Raw genomic sequence first — 21,942 nt, 5'->3', positions numbered from 1 at the left:
TAGTAACAGTAATGTCATTAAGACCCTCCAGTCCTACCACCTTTCCATCACTAACACCCGGCAAATTATTCACGTCCTCCTCCGTGAAGACAGAAACAAAAAAGTTATTCAATACCTTAGCCATATCCCCATCCCCTACCACTAGGTCCCCTTTCTCATCCTCTAAAGGACCAACGTTCACCCTAGCCAGCCTCTTCCTTTTTATATATTTATAAAAACTCTTGCTATCCTTTTTTATATTAAGCGCTAGCCCAGCTTCATAGTTTCTCCTACCCTTCTTTATCAACTTCTTTGTCAATCTTTGTTGACATTTAAACCTCTCCCAATCCTCTTCTCGCCCACTACTCTTAGCTACTCTAAATTCCTCCGCTTTTAATTTAACTCTTTCCTTCACCTCCTTCGTTATCCACGGCTTATTACCTCTCCTCCTACGGTCCTTTTTGACCATCGGAATAAATTTCCACTGAGCACCAAGAAAGATCTCCTTAAAGATCCTCCACTGCTCCTCAGCAGACCCTCCCTCCAACGCGCTCCTCCAGTCAACATTCGCCAATTCTTCTCTCATCCTACCGTACTCCCCTCTATTCAAACAAAGTACGGGTGTCTGGGAACCCACTTTCTCCTCCTCCATCTGCACCAGAAACTCCACCATACAATGATCACTGTCTCCAAGAGGATCCTTCACCGCAAGGTCCCTAATTCTACCTGCCTCATTACATAGCACGAGATCCAAGATATAAGAACATAAGAAATAGGAGCAGGAGTAGGCCATCTAGCCCTTCGAGCCTGCCCCGCCATTCAATAAGATCATGGCTGATCTGTTGTGGCTCAGTTCCACTTTCCCGCCCTCTCCCCATAACCCTTAATCCCCTCTCTTATCAAGAACCCATCAACCCGCTTCTTAAAAATATTTAGCGAGGCAGCCTCCACCACTTCAACGGGCAGAGAATTCCAGAGATTCACTACCCTTTGAGTGAAGAAGATAGCTCGCTCCCTCGTCGGCTCCAACACACACTGTTCCAGGAAACTATCCCGGCAGCATTCCAAGAACTCCTCCTCGAGCCCACCGCGTCCAACATGGGTCGACCAATCAATATGCAGATTGAAATCTCCCATAACTACGGCCGTCCCATTCCTGCACGCCGCACTTATTTGCGCATTAACAGCCCGCCCCACCTCCAGATCATTATTCGGGGGCCTATAGACGACACCCACCAGCGTCTTCCTCCCTTTGCTGTTCCTAATCTCCACCCACAACGATTCCACGTTCTGCTCCTTGGCTCCAATATCATCCCTTGCTACCACCTTGATACTATCCTTAATCAGCAGAGCTACGCCCCCCCCTTTTCCCTCCTGCCTATCCTTCCTAAACACTTGATACCCCTGTACATTCAGCTCCCAGTCCCTGTCACCTTGCAGCCACATCTCTGTAATGGCCACCAGATCATATCCATTTGTGCTGATCTGCGCCACCAGCTCATCTACTTTATTCCGAATGCTTCGTGCATTCAGATAAAGCGCTTTCATCCCAGCCTTCACCTGGACCCTATTTGCCGTAACGCCACCAACCATACTCACGCCCCCTACTCCCTCTATTATTGGGACATCCTCGGCCTCTTCCCTTACCTGTACCGTCTCCTTAACTTTAGACCTCGTAACGTCACCTACCCTCGCACCCTCCCCCCCCTAATTAGTTTAAAGCCCTGTCTACAGTCCTCTTTACTCGATTCGCCAGCACTCTGGTCCCAGCACGGTTCAGACCAATCCCATCCCACCCGAACAGGTCCCACCTACCCCAATACTGGTGTCAATGCCCCATAAATGCAAACCCATTCCTCCCACACCAATCCCTGAGCCACCCATTCACTTCCTTAATCCTGTCAGCCTTACGCCCGTCTGCACTCGGTTCAGGCAGTAGCCCAGAGATGACCACCTTGTCGGTTCTACTTTTTAATTCCATTCCCAGCTTTTCATACTCCCTCCCCAGATCCTCAGTCTGCATTTTGCCTACGTCGCCGGCACCCACATGTACCACAACGACCAGGTTCTCACCCTCCCACTCCAGGTTCCTCTGCAGCCCAGCTGCGACATCCTGGACCCGAGCACCAGGCAGACAACACACCCTTCTGTGCACTTTGTCATTGTGACAAAGGACAGTGTCAATACCCTTCACCCCACTATCCCCAATCACTACTACGTTCTTTTTCCCCTTCTTTTTGCCTATGTCCTGCTGCATCACTGTACCGTGTGCAGTTTGCTCACCAACCTCACCTGCCTCGTCCTCTTCCAGACTGGAAGCAAGAACCTCAAACCTGTTGTGCAGATTAAGAGGCTGAGGCCTCCGCTCCCCACCCTCCTTCCTCCTCCCCCCACTCTCCTTCCTCCGCTCCTCACCCCCCTTCCTCCTCCCAGCAGCCCCCTCTTGTCCCTGACCCTTAGAGTTAGCCAGTCTAGGGGGGGTGGATGTCACTTGCACCCCATTGACCATGGCACCCTCTCTCCCCCTGATGAGCCTCAGTGTCTGTAGCTCAGAGGCCAGCTCATCTACCTTGAGCTGGAGCTCCTCCAGCAACCTGCACTTACTGCAGACATGGTCACTGGGATGGACCCTGGGGTCCACCAGTTCCCACATCATACAGAAACCACACATCACATGCCCCTCCATTATTCCCTGTAGTAGTTTTGAAAAAAAAATTTTTTTCCCTTGTTTTTTCAAACGGACTCACCTGGCCTTTTTTCCCTCAAGCCCTTTTTGATATTAAGCCCTAATAGCTCACTCTGCTGCCCTCTCACTCTGCTGCCCGCTCCGACGCTGCCCGCTGTCTACACCAGGCCTCCTTTTAAACCTGGCGCTGATTTAAAGCTGTTGGCCCACAACTCCCTTCTAACCACTCCCTCAGAATTCTTAAAGCAGTAAATACAATAAATAAATGCTTTAAACAGTAGCATTCCATGTGTGGTCCAATTGATCATTGATACAAGTTCAGTGTAATTTCTCAGCTTTTAAATTCTACCACTCAAGAAACAGTTTGTTTCTCTTATTAACCTGCATCATTACGGTGGGCGGCATGACGGCACAGTGGTTAGCACTGCTGCCTCAGAGCGCCAGGGACCCAGGTTCGATTCCTGGCTTTGGGTCGCTGTCTGTGCAATCTCCCTGTGTCTTTCCTCTGGATGCTTCAGTTTCCTCCCACAGTCTGACATGCTGGTTAGGTGCATTGACCTGAGCAGGCATCAGAGTGTGGCAACTAGGGGATTTTCACAGTAACTTAGTTGCAGTGTTAATGCAAGCCTACTTGTGACTAATAAATAAACTTTTCATTTTGTAATCTGTAAATCTGATTCCCAGATTTACTATCTCTCAGGCCCATTTAGACTTTCACTATCAAAGTAATATGTGACTTCTTTACTCGTCCTAACAAAATACATCACCTCACACTTATCTATATATTGGGCATAATCCAATTATATGCCCATTCTGCGAGTTTACTGAGGCCTTCTTGTATTTTGTCACAATCCATCTTTGTGTTAACCCAATTTGGTATCATTTACAAATTGTGAAATTATACTTTTGACTGCTCAGTTCAAACTATTCCTGTGAATGGCAGTGGTCCCAGCTTTCCTAACTTTTGCCAGGCAGAATAATTAGCTTCGTCATTTTCTGTTTTAATTTTTTGCAGCCAGTTTGCTATCCATTCTGCCAATTGTCCCCTGACTCCACATGTTCTGACCTTGGTCATCAGTCTACCATGTGGTTTATTACATCTCTGCATTACCCTTATCCATCCTAATTGTTATTATTTAAAGAATTCTGGTCTGGCATGACCTTCCTTTTGAAACCTGTGCTGACTATTCAATTACTATATTTTTGGTTTCTATTTGGCAATTTACTGTTTCATTTTTTAAATGTAATTTTTTTTCTCAAACTACTCTGTCTAGACCAGTTTCAATCTGTGTATGTCTAAAACTGTAATAGAATCATAGAATCCCTCCAGTGCAGAAGGAGGCCATTTGGCCCATCGAGTTTACACCAACTCTCGGGCAGAGCATCTCAGCCAGGCCCACTGCTGCATTTACCTCGCTAATCCCCCTAACCTACACACCTCTGAGGGACACATCTAATCTGCACATCTTTGGACTGTGGGAGGGGCACCTGGAGGAAACCCATGCAGCATGGGAGACATTCCACATGGACAGAGACCCAAGACTGGAGTCAAACCTGGGTCCCTGGTGCTGTGCAGAAGCAGTGTTAGCCATTGTGCTGTCCTAATAACGTAACATGAGGAATTCCAGCTAAGGATGAAGTGGATGAGGCTAATAAAGTTTAAAATTATTCGGCATGGAGAGAAACATAGAAAAGAACAGGAGTAGGCCATCTGACCCTCTGAGTCGGCTCCACCATTTAATATGATCATGGCTGATCCTCTATCTCAATGCCATACTCCTGCGCTCTCCCCATACCCTTTGACGTATTTAGAGTCTAAAAATCAATGTCCTCAAATATTTTCAGTGATTTGGTCAGCACAGTCCTCCGTGTTAGAGAATTCCACATGTTAACCATCCAAGGAGCTTGTCTTCATCTGAGTCCAAAATGGCCTATCCCATATCGTGAGACCGTGACCCTTGTTCTATAACCAGCCTCTCAGCAGAAACATCGATTGGGATCTTACCACTCTGCCTGCCACAGGAATTGGTTCAAGCGAGGGGTGGACAATGGAAAGGCCTGTTGACCTTGGGTGGGATTTGTGGTTTTGGGACAAGCATGGCTGTGAAATCCTGCACAACATCTTCTTCCAGTCTATCCAGCCCTGTCATAATTTTATAAGCTTCAATTAGATCCCCTCACGTTCTTCTAAACTCCAGCGAGTACAGGCCCAGTCAACCCAATCTCTCCTCAACGAGAATCCTGCCATCCCACAGATCAGTTTGGTGAACCTTCGCTGCACTCCCGCTACGCAAGTATAACTTTTCTTCGGTCAGGAGACCAAAACTGCACACACTACTCCAGATGTGGTCTCAAGAAGACCTCCTATAGCTGCAGTAAACATCCTAGCTCCTGTAGGCAAATATTCTTGCAATGAAGGCTGACACACAATTTGTCTAGCTGCTTGCTGTACCTGCATGCTTGCTTTCAGTAATTGGTGTACAAAGACATCCAGGTCCCTGGAGTTGGGGGATGCGGTGAGTAGGTGGGGTTGGGGGTGAGGTGAGTAGGTGGGGTTGGGGGTGAGGTGAGTAGGTGGGGTTGGGGGTGAGGTGAGTAGGTGGGGTTGGGGGGGGTGAGGTGTGGGGGTGGGGGAACGCGGTGAGTGGGTGGGGGCGGGGGAACGCGGTGAGTGGGTGGGGGCGGGGGAACGCGGTGAGTGGGTGGGGGAACGCGGTGAGTGGGTGGCGGTGGGGGAATGAGGTGAGTGGGTGGGGGTGGGAACAGTGAGTGGGTGGGGCTGAAGGAATGTGGTGACTGGGTGGGGGTGGGGGCGGGGGACGCGGTGAGTGGGTGGGGGTGGGGGAACGCGGTGAGTGGGTGGGGGTGGGGGAACGCGGTGAGTGGGTGGGGGCGGGGGAACGCGGTGAGTGGGTGGGGGCGGGGGAACGCGGTGAGTGGGTGGGGGCGGGGGAACGCGGTGAGTGGGTGGGGGCGGGGGAACGCGGTGAGTGGGTGGGGGCGGGGGAAAGCGGTGAGTGGGTGGGGGCGGGGGAACGCGGTGAGTGGGTGGGGGCGGGGGAACGCGGTGAGTGGGTGGGGGAACGCGGTGAGTGGGTGGGGGTGGGGGAAGGGGTGAGTGGGTGGGGGTGGGGGAACGCGGTGAGTGGGTGGGGGAAGGGGTGAGTGGGTGGGGGTGGGGGAAGCGGTGAGTGGGTGGGGGTGGGGATGGGGGAACGTGGTGAGTGGGTGGGGGTGGGGATGGGGGAAGGGGTGAGTGGGTGGGGGTGGGGGAACGCGGTGAGTGGGTGGGGGAAGGGGTGAGTGGGTGGGGGTGGGGGAAGCGGTGAGTGGGTGGGGGTGGGGGAACGCGGTGAGTGGGTGGGGGTGGGGGAACGCGGTGAGTGGGTGGGGGAACGCGGTGAGTGGGTGGGGGTGGGGGAACGCGGTGAGTCAGTCAGTGCAGTTAGTCAATGATGAAGGGTTATTGGGTCAAATGGCCTTGACATTTCCTGCACAGGAGAGTTAAGAAAAGCTTTTTGTAAACCAGTTGTGAAAAACATGGGAAAACTCAACTCTACTCTGAAATTATTTGCACTGATAGGATCTTTAACTCTGTGGTTTAGGGCAGAGATTAATTACCAAACCAGCTACAGCTGGCTTATTAGTTACCAGTTGCCATGGAAATGAATAAAATGATGGTCATTGATGTGAACTCTCAACTTCCTCTGTTTTCAGTTTCCATTTGTTCTCTCTCCCTCCCCCTCATTTATTTATTTATTTACTTTTCTCAATTCAGTCCATGTTCTCAGAAAATGACTGTGATTTGAATATTCCAAACAGTGGTAACCGTGGAGGTTCAGTTTGTTATCTCTTATGACAACAACACTTCTCCAATCCTGAATTCTTGAGCATCACCAACTTTCAGTGCTATCGGCAGCCTTGCCTTCAACTGGTTAGGTTCTAAGCTTTGTAATTCCTTCCATATACCTCTCTGCCTTGCGCCTCCAAATTGGTTCTTGAACCAAGCTATTGGTCAGTTGACCTAATATCTCTTGTGTAGCTCAGTTTTGAATTTTAGATGATAATCATTATTGTGAAATGTCTTGGGACGTTTTACATATTTCATGGTCAGTCCAGAATCCTTAGCTGATAGAGAACTAATTAGCTGCCTCCACCCAGTTCTGTAGCTGATCTCGGGCTCCACGTGAACTGCCTAAGGCTTGCTTTTCTTTCCAATTTACAGTCCACTCCAAATGGCAGAGTTGACTGTCGGTAGCACATTTGCATGAGTCAGGAAGTCAGTGGGTCTATTCCGGAGACTTGAACCCACAAAGCTTCAGCTTTTTATAAAATTCATTGGGATGTGGGTGTCATTGGCAAGACCAGCATTTATTTCCCTTGAAAAGGCGGATGATGTGCTCAGTGGAGTGCTAAGGGAGTGCTGCACAGTAAGAGTGCTGTATTTCAGATCAGACATTTAACTGAGACTATGTCTGCCCTCATAGCTGAAAGTAAAAGATTCAGTGGTGCCATTTGGATGAAGAGCAGTAGTAACTGCTTAACACTTTGACCAACATTACTGAAATAGATTAACTTATTCTTTATCTCTGGTGTAATTGTAACAGTATACAACTATACTTTTAAAAAGTACTGCATGTCTGTTGCACTTCTCAGCTGTCATACCCCAAATGCCTCACACTGTCCAAATCAAATTCCTGTGCCATATGTGGAAAAAGATCCAAAGGCAGCATTTGGAACAGATAGAAAAGTTCCTTCGGAACAGGAAATATGAGAACCAAAATATCTATAGTTTCTTAATCAATGTGTAAGAACTCACCTAGAGCTTTCTTTTATTCACTATTCTCTGTCCCTAAAAATGAAACATTCCTACACTTTAGAAACCCAGTTACACGTCACTCTGGACTTCTAAACTTCGGGAAATAGAAGTTTTATTTAGTGAACTACTTCCAGGCTACTCTTGGAGCTTGTGTATGATTTTCTTCTGAGAACGTCTTAAGAGGAATTGATGAGGTAAATAGAGAGAAATTACTGATGCAGGTTGGGGAGCTAGGACCAGGGGGCATTGCTTATAAATTAGAGCCAGATCTTTCAGGAGTGAAATTAGGGAAGACTTTTCCATATAAAGGGTGGGAGAAATTTAAAACCCTTCCACAAATGGCAGTTGTTACTAGATCAGTTGTGTGTTTTAAATTGAGATTTAATTTTTGTTAGCTAAGGATACTGAGGAATATAAGAGAAAGGCAAGTATATGGAATTAGGTCACAGATCAAGCATAAGAATCATTAGAACTATGAGGAGGAGTAGGCAATTCAGCTCCTCGAGCCTGCACTGCCATTTAATATGGTCATGACTGAGCTTATCACTGCTTTAACTCCACTTTCCTGCTTGTTCACCATCACCCTCCAAACCCTTACTAATTAAAAATCTGTCCCCCTTGTCCTTAAATTTACTCAATGTCCTGGCATCCACCACACTCTGGGGAAGTGAATTCCACAGACTCACAACCCTTTGAGAGAAATGATTTCTCCTGACCTCCGTTTTAAATCTGCTACTCCTTATCCTAAAACTATAACCTCGTGTTCTAGATTGCCCCGCAAGAGGAAATATCCTCTCCAAATCTAATTTGTCAATTCCCCTCATTATCTTGTACACCTCAATTAAATCTCCTCTCGTTCTTCTAAATTGCAGGGGATAGAAGCTTAAACTGCCCAATCTCTGGAATCAATCTAGTGAACCTCCTCTGAACTGCCTCCACTGCAACCATATCCCTCCTCAAGTAAGGGGACAAAGCTGTACGCAATATTCTAAGTGCAATCTCACTCATGCTTTGTACAGTAACAGCAAACTTCATTACTTTTATATTCAATTCCTTTAGCAATTAATGCCAAAATTCCATTTGCCCTCTTTATTCGAACACAAAAACACCCAGATCCCTCTGCACCGGAGCACTCCAAAGTTCCTCCCCATTTAGATAATTAGTTGTCTTTGTAGTTTTCTTACCAAAATGGATAACCTCACACTTATCCACATTAAACTGCCAGATCTAGCCCCATTCATTTAACCTATCCATATCCATTTGTAAATATTTTATCTCACAATCTCGTTTGAGGGACTAAATTGCTTCTCACTGTTCCTATATTTCTAATGACCAAGTGGGCCATTTTTCATTGCAATCTTTTGGGCCCATACGTTTGAAAGCTAATTGCTTGGTTGTGGTGTTACAGGTGCTGTATATGTAATGCAAATTGTCATAATTGTGTTGGCAGCACAGATTGCTTTTCTCCCACATTTTGGCAGCACAGTAGCACAGCGAATATCATTGCTGCCTGACAATGCCAGGGACCCAGGTTTGTCTCCCATCTTGGGTCAATCTATGGAGCCAGCACGTTCTCTCTGTTTCTGCATGAGTTTCCTCCAGGTGCTCCAGTTTCCTCCCACAGTCCGAAAGACATGCTGGTTAGGTGCATTGGCCATGCTAAATTCTCCCTCAGTGTACCTGAACTGGCGCCGGAGTGTGGCGGCTAAGGGATTTTCGCAGTAACTTCATTGCACTGTTAATGTAAGCATACTTGTGACACTAATAAATAACTTAAACATTGTTTGGACTCTGTTTCTAGGGAAGGACACTGAAGTGGGCAGTATAGAGAGAAGGGTCAAGAGACAACTAGATGGATTTTGAAAAGTACATGGACAGGGAGTTATGGGGAGAAGTTGGGTAACTGGAGTAGAGAGATCTGATGAGCAGGTGAGATTGAAGGATAAATGGAGAAGGTGGTAAATAAGTTGAATGGGAAAGAAATGGGTTGTTGAGATTGAGGGATATTGCAAGAAGGTGGGAGGTGTTGAAGGCTAACAGAGAAGGTGGGAAACTAAGCTTTGGGGCTTGTTCAATAGATAGCTCTTGTGTATGGGAGCAAGGGACAAAGAAGGGTAAAGAAATTGAGGTACAGATCATTTGTGATCAATTTGAATGATCCATCCTGACCTCTCCAGAGGTCCCCAGTATTACAGATGTAGCCTTCAGCCAATTCAGTTCATTTACATGATGGCACTGAATACTGAAAAAGCTTTGGGTCCTGACAATATTCCAGCAATAGTTCTGAAGACTTGTTCTCAAGAACTTGTGCGCCCATGGCCAAGCTGTTCCAAAACAGCTACGCCAACATCTACCCGGCAATGTGGAAAATTACCCAGTTATGCCCTGTACACAAGTAACAGGACAAATGCAACCCAGCCAATTACCGTCCCATCAGTCTACTCTTGATCAATGGCAGAGTGATGGGTGGAGTCATCAACAGTGCAATCAAGTGCCACTTACTCAGAAATAACCTGCTCACCGACACTCAGTTTGGGTTTTGGCAGGGTCACTCAGCTCCTGGCCTCATTATAGTCTTGGTTCACACGTGGACAAAAAGGGAGGTGAGACTGACTGTCCTTGACATCAAGGCCGCATTTGACTGACTGTGGTATCAAGGAGCCCCAGCAAAACTGGAGTCAGTGGGAATCAGGGAAAACTCCACTGGATGGAGTCATACCCAGCACAAAGGAAAACGGTTGTGGTTGTTGGCAGTTCCAGGACATCGCTGCAGGAGTCCCTCAGGGTAGTGTCTAAGGCCCAACCACCTTCAGCTGTCTCATCAATTAACTTCCATCCATCATAAGATCAGAAGTGGGGATGTTTGCTGATGATTGCACAATGTTCAGCACCATTCGCAATGACTCAGATATTGAAGCAGTCCATGTTCAAATGCATCAAGATCTGGACAATATCCAGGCTTGGGCTGACAGGTGGTAAGTACTATTTGTGCCAGGCAATGACCATCTCCAACAAGAGAGGCTCAAACTATCACCCCTTGACATTCAATGGTCACCATCATTGATTTCCCCACTATCAACGTCCTGGGGTTTTCAATAGACCTGAAACTGAACTGGACTAGCTATATAAATACTGTGCCTCCAAGAGCAGGTCAAAGATTTGGAATCCTGCAGCAAGTAACAAGCCACCTGACTCTCCAAAGTCTGTCCACCATCTACAAGACACAAGTCAGAAGCGTGATGGAACATTATCCACTTGCCTGGATGGGTGCAGCTCCAACAACACTCAAGAAGCTCAGTACCATCCAGGACAAAGTAGGCCACTTGATTGGTACCTCTGCCACAAACATTCATTCCCACCACCACCGACGCACAATTGCACCCCAAGGCTCCTTTGACAGCACCTTCCAAACTCATGACGACTAGCGTCTAGAAGGGCAAGCATAACTGATACCTGAGAACTGCACCAACTGGAGGCTCCACTCCAAGTCACTGATTTAGAAATATGTCACCATTCCTTCACTGTTGCTGGGTCAAAATTCTGGATTTCCCTCCCTAACAGTACTGTGGCTGTCCCTACATCACAGTGGTTTAAAGAAGGCAGCTCACTGCCTCTCGGGCAACAAATGCTGGTCTATCCAGAGACACCCACATCCCATAAATAAAGGATTGAATAACCTCTTGTTCTCATTTCAGATTTAATAACTTTCCGTCATGGCACTTTTCTGAGTAAATGTAATAAAGGGCAGGGGAAAACAACATTGCAACAGCATATCTCAGAATCAGTGTTCTTAAAATTCATTCTCAACATGTGGGCAGCTCTGCCATGGCTGACATGTGTTGTCCATCCTTTGTTGCCCAGAAATGCTGATGGTGAGCCTTTTTCAGAGGCGGTTAAGAGTCAATCATGTTGGTGTGGGACTGGAGTCATGCAGAGGATAGAATGAGTAAGGAAATCTGAAATGTTTGATCATAAACAAAGCTGAAAATTGTGCCTATTGCATGTAGTTTGCACAAACCCAAGAATGTCAAACACTTAATCTAATTTTTTTTTGGGTTGAACTTCCATGCCCACACCCTCTATGTCTCAGTGAATTTGAGACACATCTATCTGACAGAGCTGTTATCAGCATAGGCCAGGCTTTTGCCTGCGGTTTTCCAGCCCAATGCCTGGGAGCAGTGGGAGCCTGGAGGCCCCCCTTGTGGTCTTGCTTACTCACCCTACTTCAGTGGCGCACATACTGATCTGAGAGCACCTCCTTGGGCGATCAGTCCAATTCACAGAAAAACTCAGCTACCCCTGCCCTCCCCCCAGCCCCACCCCATCTGCACCCTAACCGTGGACTAACAGTTAGCAGTTGAAACAAGGGGAAGCAATTTGAAGTTGTTTATCCGAGGGTAGAGCTCTATTCAGGACCATTCTACACCACAAGCAAGTCCCAATTTTTTATAAAAGGCCTACGTGTTAAAAGGAATACTTGATCAAGGAACTGTTGTAGAGTGATGGAGGAGGAGTACCAGTCTGCAGGTAAGTAAACTATAAGAAAGAAAGACATTTATTTTGCGCCTTTATAATCAGCAGGCTTTCAAAGCGCTTTACAGCCAATGAAGCACCTTTAGAAGAGTATCACTGTAGCATGATAGCCAGTAACTCCCCAAACTGCCAGAAACAGTGATCATGGTCATACTCTGTTTTTAGTGCTGTTAAGGAATAAATATTGGCAGGGACACTCCCCTGTCATCAAACAGTGCCATGGGGTCTTTTACAACCCTCTGAGAAGGCAGATGGGGTCTCAGTTTAACGTCTAATCCAAAAAGCAGCTCCTCTGAAAGTGCAGTTGGGGGTTCAGTGGGTTCTAAACAGGAACTTAATGGCATCCTCCCCTACCCCCATTTGTCAAGGGGCTCTGAGGGCAATAGTGGCATGCTTACAGCTTGCTTAGGTAAAGTAATTATTTAAAGTTTCCACAAAAGGATCATGTCCATCTCTCCCCATCAGGAGAGACATTTGGTTATGTATAACCAGAAGGGTACCACTCCACAAATTTGAGGCTAGGGGAGGAGGCTGGCATCCATGAACTACTATAGCTGGCATAGGGATAGAACCTATGTTGCTGGCATCACACTCAAGTCATCTAGCCAACTGAGCTAACCAGCTCCCAGCACTTCAGTGAAAATCAAGTGAATGACAGGGATTCTGCGAGCTTGATGATCTGCATGGCTCAGTATCCCATATGACACAATACCCTTACACGGATATGACCCAGTCCCTTCTATCTAGATGATGTGCATGTGGGCCTTGTTTATACTAAGTTGGGGAATGTGCTGATGTATGAGGACAGCACTGCTCTAAGGTGTAACATGTGATATAGCATTCTGCTGCTAAAGGTGTTATCTATCCATTGACATTTCTGTAACCTTGTCTGTCTCCACCATGCTCCGCTCATTTGCTGCTGAAACCCTCATCCAGGTCCTTGTTTCCTGTGGCTTTATGATTTCAGTGCTCTCCTGGTCAACCTCCCACCTTACACTCTCCATAAACTTCAACTAATCCAAAATTTTACTCACTCACACAGCATTCTATTCAACAATGTCTCACTCTACTCAGTGACCTACAGTGGCCCATGCTGCAGCAATATCTTAATATTAAAATTATCATCCTTGTTATTGAATGTCAGTTGCCTCACTCCCACCCTATCTCTGTTCTCTCCTCCACACTCTTGCAATCTGTGTGCTGCTCCATCTCTTGCCCCTTACGCATTCCTGCTTTTAGTCGTTCCACCGACAGTAGCTGTGCCCTTCGAATCCAAGACCTTAAACTCTGGAATTTCTTTCCTAAACCTCTCTACCTCTTTCCTCCTCTAAAATGTTCTTCAAAATCCACCTCTTTGTCATCTGGTTGTCTGTCATCATATCTCAGTTGATTGTGATAACATACCTTGAAACCTCTCAGGAATTTTACCATGTTAAAAATACTATGTAAATGCATGTGGCTGATGTGGGTCAGGGCAGTTTCCATGAAGGTAATTTGAGGATTAATTATTCCTTCATAGACTGATGGTTGCTTATAAATCCCAAAGCCTGACAATGTCACAGGAAGTGGCTGGCCTTATTCCTCCTTTTCAAGATCATAAGAACATAAGAAATAGGAGCAGGAGTAGGCCATCTAGCCCTTCGAGCCTGCCCCACCACTCAACAAGATCGTGGCTGATCTGAAGTGGATCAGTTCCACTTTCCCGCTTTCTCCCCATAACCCTTAACTCCCTTGTCTCTCAGAAATCTATCTACCCGTGACTTAAATATATTCAGCGAGGTAGCCTCCACCACTTCAACGGGCAGAGAATTCCAGAGATTCACCACCCTTTGAGTGAAGAAGTGCCTCCTCAACACTGATCTAAACCGCCCCCCCTCCTTATTTTGAGGCTGTGCCCTCTAGTTCTGCTATCCTTTCTAAGTGGAAAGAATCTCTCTACCTATCTAGCCCCTTCATTATCTTATACGTCTCTATAAGATCCCCCCTCAGCCTTCTAAACTCTAACAAGTACAGACCCAGTCTATTCAATCTCTCTTCATAGGCCAACCCCCTCATCTCCGGTACCACCCTGGTCAACCTTCTCTGTACTCCCTCCAAGGCCAATATATCCTTTTGCAAATGCAGTGACCAAAACTGTTTTTCACTCTTGGTGATTATAATGTTTTAATGTGATTGTGGTTGTTGCATTAGAATTGATGACTTGTTTAGGACAATTTTATTGTTGCTCTTCTGAGGATAAGGCACAGAAAGAGCATTCCACTGTTTTCAACCCATTTGTCCTTTGCAGCTGAGTTGAAGCTGATGTTCTTAGCCTAACCACCCACACCTACCAGCTGGTCTCTGCTGTCTTGTTCTAGTGGCTACTCACAAAAGACTGTGAGGATCTTGCACAGTTTGACATAGGAAGTGTGGAGGTATTGGAGGCTTTGACGGGCTTAGAAAGAAATGGCAGAGGTGATAGTGGATGCCTTGGTGGTTATTTTCCAAACGTCGCTGGATTCCGGGGAAGTGCCGGAAGATTGGAAAACGGCTAATGTTACGCCGTTGTTTAAGAAGGGTGGCAGGCAAAAGGCAGGGAATTATAGGCCGGTTAGTTTAATGTCTGTTGTAGGTAAAATGTTAGAATCCGTCATCAAGGGGGAAATAGTGAGGCATCTTGAGGGGAATTGCTTGATAGAGCAGACACAGCACGGTTTCATTAAGGGGAAGTCGTGTCCGACAAATTTATTGGAGTTCTATGAGAATGTGTCTAGGGCGGTGGATAGAGGAGAGGCGGTGGATGTGGTGTTTCTTGATTTTCAGAAGGCGTTTGACAAGGTACCTCACAAGAGGTTATTGCAGAAGGTAAGGGGGCATGGAGTTGGGGGTAGGGTGTTAGCGTGGATAGAGGATTGGTTGTCAAATAGGAGGCAGAAAGTGGGGGTTAATGGGTACTATTCGGATTGGCAGTTGGTGACTAGTGGAGTGCCCCAGGGGTCGGTGCTGGGGCCTCAGCTATTTACCATTTATATAGATGATCTGGAGGAGGGAACCGAGTGTATGGTGTCAAAATTTGCTGATGACACCAAGACTGGTGGAACGGCAAATTGCGTGGAGGGTGTGGAGAGTCTGCAGAAGGATCTAGATAGGTTGGGCGAATTGGCCAGGAACTGGCAAATGGAATTTAATGTTGGCAAGTGCGAGGTGGTCTACTTTGGTAGGAATAATGGTAGGAAGGACTATTACTCACGTGGAGAAAAACTGCAGCAGGCGACGGTGCAGAGGGACCTCGGGGTCCTTGTGCATGAGTCGCAAAAACCCAGCCTGCAGGTGCAGCAGGTGGTCAGGAAGGCGAATGGGATGCTGGCCTTCATAGCGAGGGGGATTGAATATAAAAGTAGGGAGGTCTTGCTGCAGCTGTATAGGGCATTGGTGAGGCCGCAGCTGGAGTACTGTGTGCAGTTTTGGTCACCGCACTTATGCAAGGATATTTTGGCCTTGGAGGGAGTGCAGAGGAGGTTTACTAGGCTGATACTGGAGTTGAGGGGGTTGAGCTATGAGGAAGGCAGAATAAACTAGGCTTGTACTCGTTAGAGTTTAGAAGAATGAGGGGAGATCTCATTGAGACATATAAGATGATGAATGGGATGGACAGGATAGAGGTGGAGAGACTCTTCCTGCTCAGAAAGGACAGTAGGACTAGGGGGCACAGCCTCAAGATAAAGGGGGGGCGGTTTAGAACGGAGTTGAGGAGGAACTTCTTCACTCAAAGGGTGGTGAATCTCTGGAATTCTCTGCCCGTTGAAGTGGTGGAGGCTGCCTCGCTAAATATTTTTGAGACACAGGTTGATGGGTTTTTGATAAGAGAGGGGATTAAGGGTTATGGGGAGAGGGCGGGAATGTGGAACTGAGCCACGACAGATCAGCCATGATCTTATTGAATGGCGGGGTAGGCTCGAGGGGCTGGATGGCCTACTCCTGCTCCTATTTCTTATGTTCTTATGTTCTTAAAAATGGACAAGTCCCCTGACCTGGATGAATTGCATCCCAGGCTGCTGTGGGAAGCAAGGCAGGAAATGGCAGAGGTTCTGATGCAAATTTTTAATTCCTCTTTGGCCATGGGGGTAGTGTCAGAGGACTGAGAACAGTTAATGTGATTTCACTTTTCAAGAAGTGTGGTAGAGATGAATGAAGAAATTACAGATCGGTGAGTCTCGTGTCAGTGGTCAAGAAACTATTGGAAAAAATTCTGAAGGAGAGAATTTTCTGAAAGACATGGTCAGCATGGCTTTGTCAGAGGGAGGTCATGCCTAACAAAGTTGATAGAATTTTTTGAAAAAGTGACCCAGTGTGTGGATGAGGGAAGTACAGTTAATGTAGTTTATATGGATGTTAGCAAAGGCTTTTCTAATGTCCCACACAGGAGAGTGATTGAAGCATGTGAAATTCGGGGAAACTTTGCAAGTTGATAATAGGACACAAAGGGTGGTCGTAGAAAGCTGTTTAAGTAACTGGAGGCCGCTGTCCAATGGCGTACCATAAGCATCATTGCTGGGTTCTTTATTGCTTGTTATATACATAATTGATATAGATGACACCGTGTGGAGAATGATAAGTAGGTTTGCAGATGACACCACGGTTGGTAGGGTGGTTAATGGTGAAGAAGGTTGTGCAAAGATTTTAGATGGGTTGGTCAGATTGGCAGAGCAGTAGCAGATGGTATTTAGCCCTGATAAGTGCGAGGTGATGCACTTTGGAAGAAGTAACAAGATAAGGGAGTATTTAAGGAATGGCACTAGGAAGCTCAGAAGAACAGTGCTTATTCACAGATCCTTGAAGGTGGCAGAATAGGTGAATAAGGTGGCTAAGAGGACATGTCGGTCACTTGCTTTCATCAGTCATAAGAACATAAGAAATAGGAGCAGGAGTAGGCCGTCTAGCCCCTTGAGCCTGCCCCACCATTCAGTAAGATCATGGCTGATCTGATAGTGGTTCAGTTCCACTTACCCGCCTGTTCCCCATAACCCTTAATTCTCTTATTGATCAGAAATCTATCTACCTGTGATTTAAGCATATTTAACGAGGTAGCCTCCACTGCTTCAATGGGCAGAGAATTCCAAAGATTCACTACCCTCTGAGAGAAGAAGTTCTTCCACAACTCTTCTAAATTGGCTCCCCCTTATTTTGAGGCTGTGCCCTCTAGATCTTGTTTCCTTTCTAAGTGGAAATAATCTGTCTGCCTCTACCCTGTCTAGCCCCTTCATTATCTTATATGTGTCTATAAGATCACCCCTCAGCCTTCTAAACTCCAACGAATGCAGACCCAATCTACTCAATCTCTCCTCATAAGCTAACCCCCTCATCTCCGGTATCAACCTAATGAACCTTCTCTGTATTCCCTCCAAGGCCAATATATCCTTTCACAAATAAGGGGACCAAAATTGCACGCAGTGCTCTAGTTGCAGCCTCACCAGTACCTTGTACAATTATCATGGCGTAAAGTACAGGAGCATGGAAGTAATGTTAGTTAAGCCACAGCTGGAGTGTGGAATTAGGGCAAACAGGTAGGGAGGTCATGGAACCTTTACGGATCACAGGGAGGAGGTGCTGGCTGTATTGAGGCAAATCAGAGTGGATAAATCCCCATGGTATTCCCACAGACCTTGAGGGAGGCTAGTGTTGAACTTGCAGGGGCCCTGGCAGACATATTTAAAATGTCAGTGTGCACAGGGGAGGTGCCGGATGATTGGAGGGTGGCTCATGTTGTTCCGTTGTTTAAAAAAGGTTCCAAAAGAAATCCGGGAAATTATAGGCCAGTAAGTTTGACGTTGGTGGTGGGCAAGTTATTGGAAGGTGTGATAAGGGATAGGATCTACAAATATTTGGATAGACAGGGACTTATTAGGGAGAGTCAACATGGCTTTGTGCATGGTAGGTCACGTTTGACCAACGTATTAGAGTTTTTCAAGGAGGTTACCAGGAAAGTGGATGAAGGGAAGCCGGTGGATGTTGTCTACCTGGATTTCAGCAAGGCCTTTGATAAGGTCCCTCATGGGAGGTTAGTTAGGAAGGTTCAGTCGCTAGGTGAACGTGGGGAGGTAGTAAATTGAATTAGACACTGGCTCACTGGAAGAAGCCAGAGAGTGGTTGTGGAAGATTGCTACTCTGAGAGGAGGCCTGTGACGAGTGATGTGCCACAAGCATTGGTGTTGGGTCCATTGTTGTTTGTCATCTATATCAATGATCTGGATGATAATTTGACCAATTGGATCAGCAAATTTGCTGATGATACAAAAATTGGAGGTGTAGTGGACAGGGAGGAAGGTTTTCAAAGCTTGCGGAGGTATTTAGACCAACTAGAAATATGGGCTAAAAAATGGCAAATTAAATTTAATGCAGATAAATGTGAGATATTGCACTTTAGAAGGACAAACCAAAGTAGGACGTACAGGGTAAATGGTAGGACTCTGAAGAGTGCAGTTGAACTGAGGGATCTGGGAATACAGGTACAGAATTCCCTAAAAGTGACATCACAGGTGGATAAAGCGTGCTTTTGGTACATTGGCCTTTATAAATCGGAGTATCGAGTATAAACGTTGGAGTGTTATGGTAAGGTTATATAAGGCATTGGTGAGGCCGAATTTAGAATATTGTGTACAGTTTTGATCACCTAATTACAGGAAGGACATAAATAAAGTTGAAAGAGTGCCGAAAAGGTTCACAAGGATGTTGCTGGGATTTGAGAAGCTGGGTTACAGAGAGAGATTGAATAGGTTAGGACTTTATTTTTTGGAGCGCAGAAGAATGAGGGGAGATTTGATAGAGGTGTATAAGATTTTGATGGGTATAGATAGAGTGAATGCAAGCAGGCTTTTTCCACTGAGGCTAGGGGAGAAAAAAACCAGAGGGCATGGGTTAAAGGTGAAAGGAGAAAAGTTTAAAGGGAATATTAGCGGGGGGGGCAGGAATTCTTCACATAGAGAATGGTGGGAGTGTGGAATGAGCTGCTGGATAAAGTGGTAAATGCGGGGTCACTTTTAACATTTAAGAAAAACTTGGACAGGTACTTGGATGAGAGGGGTGTGGAGGGATATAGTCCAAGTGCAGGTCAGTGGAACTAGGCAAAAAATGGTTCGGCACAGTCAAGAAGGGCCAAAAGGCCTGTTTCTGAGCTGTAATTTTCCATGGTTCTTTGGAGTACTGCGTGCAGTTCTGGTCACCTCACTATGGGAGGGATCTGATAGCACTGGAGGGGGTACAGACAAAATTCATCAAGATATTGTCTGGGATGGAGTGTTTGAGCTACAGGGAGAGACTATGTAGGCTTGGATTGTTTTCTTTAGAACAGAGAAGGTTAAGTGGGGGGAGGGGATGATTGAGAAGTATAAGATTGAGGGGTAGACAGGGTGAATAGGAAGCAGTTGTTCTCCTTGGTTGAGGGGTCAGAGTTTTAGGGTAAGGGCCAGGAGGTTGGAGGGAAAACACATCCACTCTGAGGATGGTGAGAATCTGGAATGCGCTGCCTGGGAAGGTAGTGGAGGCCAGAAATCTTCCAACCTTCAAAAAAATATTTGGATGAGCACTTGAAACATAATAACAGTTGTTTCTAGTGCTGGAAAATGGGATTAGTGTGATTTTATTGGTAGTTATTGTTGGTGCAGACTCGATGGGCCAAAGGGCCTTTTCAGCACCTTATGACTCTGATATGCTACTCGTAAATGCCACCAGTAAATGTCACAGGGAAATTTAGTAAAAAGTCTGACAACACCAGGTTTTAGTCCAACCTATTTATTTGATAATATTATCAAATAAATAGGTTGGACTAAAACCTGGTGTTGTCAGACTTTTTACTGTGTTTACGCCAGTCCAACGCCGGCATACCCACATCATGACAGGGAAATTTAACCATAGGAGGCATCACAACAGTGTCGCTCTTTCCTCCAGATGAGGTCCATAGATGCACCTCAGAAGTTGTTGGATAGCTGATGACAGTGAAGGTTGCTTTGTAAAAACTGGTGTGAGCAGTTTGTGGTTCAGATCAGAAAACATCTAGATAATGATGGCAAAAGGGGAGGATGAGTTAATGATGATTGTGGAGGGATGATATTGGTTTAGAGGGAGGGAGGGCAGTGATTGGGGATAGCGGAGAATAATCGGGGGGGTGAGAGAGAATGATTGGGTGTGTCAATGCATATGGATCAGGGTGTGGAATAGATGTTTGTTGGACGTGGAAATTGATTGTTGTGAAGTCATCTGGAGGGTGTGCTCTGTGAATATTGATTAATGAAAAGTAAGTAGGTATGTGAATAAAAGGAATAACAATTAAAATATGTTTCTGCCACTAGTTCTGTGGCTTCAGACTGCACAGTGACAATGCCACTTGGAAAAAGAAGAAAAATTACTGGATTAAATTTGGAAAATAAGATTACTCAGCAGATTTAATGTTCAAGGCAAGAATGTGAGTGAAGGAAAAAAGAACAGTTTCTAACCTTGACTAAGAATGAATAATAGGTGACTGCCATTTTGATTTCATTCCTCAATAAATATGTAATTTCTGTAATTTCTTTTAACAAGAACATTTTTAAAAACAAAGGTTTGTTTGTTTTATTTCATTGCTGAACCAATTTTCACACTTGACAGAAATATTCAGGATCATTTCAATTTCTTTTAATTCTCAGAGGCAGAAACAAAAGTAAGTTCAACCTGATAGAGACATCCTTTAATGATTCTGATTATTTTTAATGTATCAGCAAAGGGGAAGTAAATTGCCGGGTTGATGCTCATCAACAAAAAGAGAGCTACTAACCTTCACCCTTTGAAGGCCTGGATGCAAATTTTATTGATGTTTTGCATTTGCAGATACGATTTTGGTCCCTTAAATGCACATTTTATTTTGCATTTACAGATGTATATATGTTAGCTCCTTTGTCTTGGAGGCTGAATTCAGACAGAGAAGCAGCATGTCTCCCTTGGGGAGGCAGAGTGATTTGCTGCTGGAGGTTTGGGCAAAAGGGGGAGGGCAGGGGGTGGGGGCCAGTATCCAGGGTCCCTGGCTGGTATTGTCTGCCTGGGAGCAGGGGGAGGTGCTGAGAATGGCCAACTGTCTGCCACAAAGCCTCTGTGATTCAGTGCAAACCGGGGCCACATACATATACACACACACACACACATACACATACAGAGAGAGAGAGAGTGGGCCTTTCCACACGCCTATTGTTGTTTGCTGACAGCTGCCTCACCACCACCCCCCACCACCCCCCCCTCTCTACAGAACAAAAGACTTGGGAAGGCTCGCAGAGAGAGCAGACATTTCCACCTCACTTCAGGGCTTTGGCTGGAAGAAATAATAAATAAATAAGATTATATTGCTGAAGTGTTTCATTCTTTGGGGGAGGGATTTCTCGGTTTCCCAGCCCACACCCCCCTGGGATCAGCTTCTACGAAGGTAAAAAGAAAGCTTTTTACTGTTTCTCGTTGCTGCCTGTGTGTGTTGTGTGTGTGTGTGTATATATGACTGCTCCTCACATTCTTGGCACTTGTATTTGTTTTAACTTGTGCTGCTGAGAGACAGAAAAGAGGGAGCTTCCAGGCCTGAGGCTGGTATAAAGCTGAGGAGATCTCTCCTTTAGGTATGGCTGTAGGGGGATAGAGGGGGACTGCTGGCTGCTCTCAGGCCTGACACAGTATCGGCACTGTGGGGAGAAAATTCTGCTGCACCTCCTGCTAGCTGTTTGTAGCTAATGTTATTTTAAAAGATAAATGTGCAGAAGCTGATTTGGTGGCTAGGCAGGAAGCAGGAAGGTTGATTTGGAATTAAAAGAGCATCAAGGCCTGGTTGGAAAGACGCAGCCTGTCAGATAGACAACAAAACAATAATGGGAAGGAGCGGGGGGTGGTGGCGGTTCCTGTACGGCTTCCATGTGACATGTTAAACAGGCAATGTTAC

General features: G+C 46.0%; 1 protein-coding gene across 6 annotated transcripts in view; it reads left to right on the top strand.

Annotated features, from left to right (window-relative positions):
• Positions 1 to 21,942, top strand: part of LOC145354535 (LIM domain-binding protein 1) — a 122,403-nt gene that overhangs the window by 51,634 nt on the left and 48,827 nt on the right. The window contains exon 1 of one of the 6 annotated variants that reach the window (XM_080205978.1): positions 11,972 to 12,011. The exons of 4 other annotated variants lie outside the window; for them this stretch is intronic. In XM_080205978.1, the coding sequence (XP_080062104.1) occupies positions 11,987 to 12,011 (25 nt within the window). In that variant the 5' untranslated portion in view covers positions 11,972 to 11,986. Of the gene's footprint in view, positions 1 to 11,971; positions 12,012 to 21,304; positions 21,442 to 21,942 lie in introns of those variants that run through there. One more of the 6 variants, XM_080205983.1, reaches the window with a different exon arrangement.

Source organism: Carcharhinus amblyrhynchos, chromosome 17, assembly GCF_965287045.1.
Source record: "Carcharhinus amblyrhynchos chromosome 17, sCarAmb.v2.hapA, whole genome shotgun sequence".
Taxonomy (NCBI): domain Eukaryota; kingdom Metazoa; phylum Chordata; class Chondrichthyes; order Carcharhiniformes; family Carcharhinidae; genus Carcharhinus; species Carcharhinus amblyrhynchos.
The sequence above is the reverse complement of the archived record's forward strand: the minus strand, read 5'-3'. Positions and strand labels throughout refer to the sequence as shown.